The sequence below is a fragment of the Kryptolebias marmoratus genome, linkage group LG14 (assembly GCF_001649575.2).
Source record: "Kryptolebias marmoratus isolate JLee-2015 linkage group LG14, ASM164957v2, whole genome shotgun sequence".
NCBI lineage: Eukaryota > Metazoa > Chordata > Actinopteri > Cyprinodontiformes > Rivulidae > Kryptolebias > Kryptolebias marmoratus.
Window position 1 is genome coordinate 16,700,564 of NC_051443.1, and position 6,921 is coordinate 16,707,484.

The following is a 6,921-nucleotide window of genomic DNA, read 5'->3' on the forward strand; positions in this document are numbered from 1 at the left end:
CCCCCCCAGCCCCTCCACGGTACGCTCAGAGTGTCGCCACACGGAGGAGCTCTGTCTGTTTTCTGTCCGTTTTATTTATTTATTTATTCACCTAATCTCTGCTGTTGTTCTCTCTTCTCCTCTCTTAAAAAAATCTGCATTCATCAGAAGAGTGGTTCAGCCAAGGTCAGTTCGCCTGTTACGCCCAAAATGTTTTTCAAAGCGGCAAATAATGTGACTCCGTACGGCAGTGAGTTTGCCGATGCTGTCTCTGTCTGTGGACTGACGAATTGAACACTGGTGTTCTTGTGTGCATGTTGTGTGTCTGTGATGTACAGGTTGGAAAAAGGGATTTATGGACAGAAAGTACAGTACATTGGACTTGCCAAAACGTACAGAGCTAATAAAAGGTATACCTTTAAGAAAATGTAACAATGACCTTAACACTGCATTTTAAATCCATCACAAATGCTCCAGTAAGCAAGGCAGGCTTTATATGAAGTTATTACTAATGTAAGCACCCTATATAATTAAACGCTTCCATGATGTCTTCTAATCATCATGCTGTCATGTGGTGAAGTGTCAGGGCAGTACCTGCTCGCTGTGCTGTGATATTTACTGTGCAAGCATCATTTAAATGCGCCACACCACACACCAGCACCTGCACCTGCACCACTTGTGGACAATTTGATTACTAAAGTAAAATGGCCCAACATCTGATACCACATTGTCTGGGGAGTAACGGAAATATAAAGCCGCCGATTTTGCTCCAAACGCCCCATGTTCCATTCGCTCCACATGTCTCCATTTCGCGATCCGTCGCACGACTTCCACATTATGTCTCGTTTTTTCGAATAACCCTTTTTTGTTGCCATGAACACGGCGTGAATGAGGGAGCTAAAGAAAACATGGCGCTGCTGCAGGCCCGAGGCTCAGGCTCCCATTAGAGTCGAGATCAGAGCTTAGCTAATGCCTCCCACGCTGCAGCCAGCGAATGCAAATCAGAATGACAATCATGTTACGGTTCAGGGTCAGCCTGATACTATATAACTTGTCAGCTGCCTCCACTGGATCAATGCAAAAAAAAAAAAAGAAACAAGTCTACTGGAATTGTAATGATCGTCAGCTGCAGTTTTACTTCAGTGTAATTCATCTGTATATATTTAGCCACTAACCTACTAACTTAAACTGACCTAAATAGAGGAAAATCCACAACATATAACCATTTTTTTTAAACAAAATACTTTGAGTTAAGATGGTAAATAATCATGTTTTTCTTTGTTTCTGTTCAAGGCTTGGAGCTGCTGTACCAGCCAGAGGTGGTGAGGCTTTACCTCTTCCTCCTCACCTGCAGTCACAACCACAACACCCTGGAGGCAGCTGCAGGAGCGCTGCAGAACCTCGCTGCAGGACACTGGGCTGTGAGTAAAACAGGAAAGTTCAAAGCCATTTGTCAAGCTCGTAATTAGAGGGGCTGTAAGTTGTGCAGCGGGCTTCAAATCCAGTCGCCCCCCGTTCGCACGAGCCACCTGAGACGGATGTTTGTTTGCACGCGCTGCCCAGGAAGTCGCATTTATTTTAGGTGAGGTCGCCTTCGGTGCGGTTCGTGCGGCAGCTCGACGCCGACGTGCACCCCGGCAACATCGCCTCTGCCGCCGCCGCTGCCGTTCAAGCTTGAGGAGAGACTTAAAATAGATTTGCGCCGGAACAATGCATAATAAGTGAGTTCGGCACGAATATGTCTGCATGGTGCAGGGTCAAACAAGACAGCTTCTCTGAGGGCCGGACTTGGAGGTGTGCCTGCTCAGGGCTTTTCTTCTCAGCTGGTTGGTTTTGTTTCTGAGGCACTGTCATTAATCAACTTAATGTAAATGGGCGCTGACCTTGTCCTCAGCCTTCAAGATCAAGAATAACTTTGGCTCTTTACTGAGTTTTCCCCTGAGTGGCTCCATATGTCTACTAAATAATGTGCTCAGTCAAACTGTGAAATATCCCTCCACCCAATACCATGTAAGGATAGTTCTTATTTATCTCTTTTTTTATATTTACTCATTTCTTTTCGTATTTCCTTCTGTGGTCGTATTACCTGTGGCTGTGAGGATCTCTTTAAAAATCAAGGTTCTTCCTCAGCCAACAGACTCTTCTGTGTTTTCTGCTCACAGTGGTCCAGCTACATCCGGGTGACGGTGAGAAAAGAGAAAGGGCTGCCAATTTTAGTGGAGCTGCTTCGCTCAGACGTGGACAAAGTCGTGCGAGCCGTGGCCATCGCCCTCCGCAACCTGGCCATCGACAGAAGGAATAAAGATTTGATCGGTACGGCGCTATAACTCTTGGCCCGCACACACAAAGCTCCATGCCTGCTCGCTCTCTCGCACTAACACCGCCGCATCTTTCTCTGGCAGGGAGCTACGCTCTGAGGGACCTCGTCGCCAATCTGCCCTGCGGGCAGCAGCATCCTGTAAAGAATCTCGAGGGAGACACGGTGGTGTCCGTTCTGAACACAATCTACGAGATCATCACCGACAACCCCGAGAACGCGCGGATGCTCATACAGGGTCACGCTGTGCAGAAGCTGGTGGCCATCAATAAGTCAAGGTACATGTTCTCTTACCGAGAAAATACAAACTTAGTTTGTTTCAGTTTTGAAATAAAACAAATGAACAAGAAAATAAAAAAAATTAAAGGCCTAGTATATTTCTTGAAGGAATGCATAGTTAAGGCCGTTCTGGTAAGACCTCAAAAATATTATGCACTATCTCACGCTGTTTTGTGAGATCTTAAAAAACCTGGTAGTCCTCACATCATGTGTTGTGGATGACTCTCAGCTACTACCACGTCAAATTTTAGCTCAGTATCTTCAAAAACAACTGAGTTATAGCCAGCTCTGTGTTGTCTGAGGTTGATTGGCTGCGGCAGCCATCTTGAATTGGGTTGCTTCCAAAAGTTGATCAGTTGTGGAGGTACATCCAGTGATTACTTTCTGAGAGTTTCATTCAAATCCATTCACTGGTTCATGAGATGTTTTGCTAACAGACAAACACGTACACACACACACACATCGACAGCCACAGGCAGTTACATGTTCACCCGCCGTTTGCGGCGGTAAAAACTGGATCTGCAGGCTTTTCGCTTGGCTACAAAACAATGACTGCGTGCTTTTATATGTAACATTAGTTCTGATTTAATAAACCTGAATGAGTGAATGAGTGCTGACAGTTTCAGAGCAGCGTCTCATGATATTATGAGGACCACATCTCAGGGCATTCATTGATTTTAATTAATTAGACAGTAATGTCTTGGAGCTGTTTCGTGTTGCTATCACATTGTCACAATGTTTTCTTGACAGCCAATCAGCGCGCGAGACCAAGGCAGCTTCTCATGTGCTCCAGACAATATGGGCCTACAAGGAGCTGAGGCACACTCTGAACAAGGCGGGCTGGATCAAGAGCCACTTTAAGGTGCCTTCTTCCATTTCATGGCTATTTAGAAAGAGAGAAATTGAAGCTATTTGTTACTTCGTCCTCAGCGTTGTCGGGAACATTGTGGGCGCTGTGATCATTAGGCGAAATTAAAGTCAGGGAATCAGCGCATAGCTGTGCAGTGTGTAAAATGTCCCTTCATTTTTTTTATTTTTTTGTCTTTCAAAGCCTACGACTTCAGGAGGGACTAAAAAGACCAAGAGTGGGAAGCAGAACAGTGACGACATCACGTTGCCTCTCATGGAGAAAAACCAAGGTCGGGAAATCGTCGCATGCCTTCAGTTCAACTTGATTCAATCATTGTGGAAATGAAAAACGCGTCCTTCGCGTCGGGGATAATAAAATGGTTTTTGCGAGCATACCGATGTCCTTCACATCACGTTACGAACGGAGGGTTTTGTGTTTTCCAGTGCTGGGCTGTGTTCTTTAAAAAAAACAAAAAAAAAACAAAAACCAAACTTAAGCTAATGAAGCACTCTGAAGGTCATCAGTGAGCAGGCTCGTCTTATTAGCCTGAGCGCTCTCCCCTGGAGGAGGGGCAGGCTCATGCATCACCGGGCACGTTTTATTTGCCAAAAAGGTTTAGTCATGAGCTTCCTTAACACTTTTCAGAAGGAGCAAAAAGTGTATTATCCTTATAAAGGTTCGCATTATCTTCCTGGTAACTATACATCTGCGTTAACTTAAAATTAATCATATTCAGCAGTGTACATAAGTGCTTTTTCTTTATTTTTTCAAATACCTTTAGTCAAAACTCTTAACTCCACATGTCTGTGGGAGGCTTATGAACTCTTTAACAGCTGAACATAGCTTGTATTTATGATAATCAGCTATGTTCTGTTTCATCTTTGTTATTAGATTAGACTGTTTCCAGAATAAAGCTTTATGGTTTGGGTTAATCAATATTATGTAGCTTACAGCTTTGACAAAGGTGATGTCATCATGCTATGTCATCATGGTAACCAGGTTAAGAGAGGAGAAGCCTGTACTTTTTTTTGTGGCATGTCATTTTTACTCATTATGTGCTTCCAGCATTCACATCAGCACAAAGTCTGAGCCCACAAGGTCATGGTAATTCTAAACTAAACGTCGCAACTAGACTTAACAGGTTCTTTTGAAAGGGTTTTCACTTCTAATCTGAAAAGGCTTATTCTGTTTTACCTAACTGCAAGTCAGTTAGGGAAATCTGTGCCGTGGGTTATTCGGGTCTTTGTCACCTGCGGTTCGTTTGTCCAGGACTCAAGGTGCGAATGGTTGCTGCTGCGCGTCACTGTGCGACTGTGTGCGTGCCGAGTGCAGACCGCTGAACGTGTCAGTCCGTCTGACCGGCGTCTGCAGTCAGCGGTCTGATACGTTCAGCACGGCGCGGTCAGTGCTCAGCACGCACACGTCTGAGTAGTAACGTTGTTTGGTTGAGAAAATGGCGACAAACTAAACAAGCCATGTTGTGCAAAAGTGGAGAATTTTCATTTTAGCTAAAGCTCTTTCACACTTTTGTGACATTTTTGAGAAAGAGCTGCTTTATAAGCCTGAAATACAATATAAAACAGGCCATCAGAGCAGCCCTGGGGGAGAACCTCGGCTTTTTTTTCTCCGTGCTTCCGTGACCGATAAGGTCCGAATGTCTGATAACTATGTGACAGAACATCACTTTAAAAAATGACCAGACTGTCCCGTTTGAGACATTGTTTGATTTCTGGAGATCATCTCAGGAACACCCACTTGGTGTTAATAAGCCACAGTGGGGTCCTGACCCCAGCTCAGAAAACTCCTGATATAAATAGTTCTTACAAAATGTACACCGTGGAGTAAAAAAACTGCAACATTTTTAGAATTCACATCATTTTTACCAACAACACTATGATAATATTGTAGATCTGCTTACCCTTGTTTTTCTGAAACTGCCCACGATGATGCATAATTCTTTTTTTTTACTCTGAAATTTCCATATTGTTGCCTGTTAATTAGAGTGTTGTATTCTGTTTGCAGATGTATATTCCACCTTAGAGCCAAATGACAGAGTTGGAGATGGGAAGGGGCCTGTTGTAGAAAGAGATGCTCTTCAGGTAAGCAGGCTTTTTTTTAAATAAAAAAAAAACACTACCTTCATTCATTTTAAATACTTGCAAACTTTGTATATAAAATCGGCATGCGATGGTATTTATTATAGCTGCTTTGCTACAGGACTTTGTGTTCGGTTTGCTTTTTTTGTGACCCGCCTTTCTTATGCTAATTGACCAACTCCGGCCGTGTTTCCTGACACAGGCGATAAGTGAAAGAAAACACTTCATCAGAGCTGGCAGGCCTGCAGTGGGCCTCATGGATAACAAGCCTCCACCACTGGACTCCTGGGTGTAAACCTGACAACATGTCCAGTAAAGCCAGTTAGATAGTGTGAAAGACACTTTCTGTTGGTAGAATCTCTGCCATCTGAGTTTTCTTGTACAGACAAAAAAAAAAGGCATTTAAAAGATAAGAAAATATCTCCTTTGTTTACAAAACTTATAATGTGCCAAACATTAACATGAAATTATTATGAAAATTATTTGGTAGGACTTAATGGATTTATCATTTAGGATGATATTCTGCAGGTCCAAAACTCATGACTGATTGCGTGGGATATATGAGATAGCTCAAATATGCAAACTGTGGTTAATAGTGACTCCAAAGAATAGAAGACATGTACAACTAGACTTTTACAGCCTATTTACAGTCGACTTCTAGTTTGTCAATAGTAAATCCCAAAACGGTATCTGGTTTTTTGGTGTTTCTTTTTTTTTGTAATTGTTTTAGGCTTAAGACACATTCTGACCCAAAAATAAATCTTGAAACCTTTTTTTTGTTTGGTTTGTGTCTGATACGTGTAGAATTAGGGCTATTATTGGACTTTAGTTTTACCTGGACACAGTAAATCAGAGTTGACACTGAGGTCGTTGATTCTCAGTAGAGGTCTATTGCATTTGTCAAATGAGAGGCAAAATGGGATTGTACATGTGTAACAAAGGACTGTTAATACTCAGAATAAAGGCATTTATATTGTAATGTTTATTGTAATACCCATGTTATTAATTAAGAGTTATTTATGTGTCTTAGCTAACGCTGACAAAGTGATTCAGATCTGCTTAGCAGTGGTTCTTTTTGCATTGCGATGTTGAATGAAAATGAAAAATAAATGCTGTGCATAGTTTCACATTTTAACTTGTTGCTTCTTGTCTTATAATATATATATATCCATCCATTTTCTTTAACCGTTTCTCCATTCTGGGTCGCGGGTAGCTGGTGCCTAACCCCAGCAGTCACTGTGCGAGAGGCGGGGGACACCCTGGACAGGTCGCAAGTCCATCGCAGGGCCACATATAGACGAACGAGACAAACAACCATTCACACCTAGGGACAATTTTAGAGTCATCAATTAACCTAACATGCATGTTTTTGGTCTGTGGGAGGAAACCGGAGTACCCGG

At 42.8% G+C, this 6,921-nt stretch overlaps 1 protein-coding gene across 2 annotated transcripts in view; it reads left to right on the top strand.

The window, feature by feature from the left end:
* arvcfa (ARVCF delta catenin family member a) overlaps positions 1–5,918 on the top strand; it is an 18,800-nt gene extending 12,882 nt beyond the window's left edge. The window contains exons 8-16 of one of the 2 annotated variants that reach the window (XM_017435757.2): positions 148–165; positions 318–389; positions 1,273–1,400; positions 2,142–2,292; positions 2,382–2,574; positions 3,326–3,437; positions 3,627–3,714; positions 5,448–5,524; positions 5,724–5,918. In XM_017435757.2, the coding sequence (XP_017291246.1) occupies positions 148–165; positions 318–389; positions 1,273–1,400; positions 2,142–2,292; positions 2,382–2,574; positions 3,326–3,437; positions 3,627–3,714; positions 5,448–5,524; positions 5,724–5,816 (932 nt within the window). In that variant the 3' untranslated portion in view covers positions 5,817–5,918. The remainder of the gene's footprint in view (positions 1–147; positions 166–317; positions 390–1,272; positions 1,401–2,141; positions 2,293–2,381; positions 2,575–3,325; positions 3,438–3,626; positions 3,715–5,447; positions 5,525–5,723) is intronic. The other variant, XM_017435759.2, reaches the window with a different exon arrangement.
* The last annotated feature ends 1,003 nt before the right edge of the window (positions 5,919–6,921 follow it).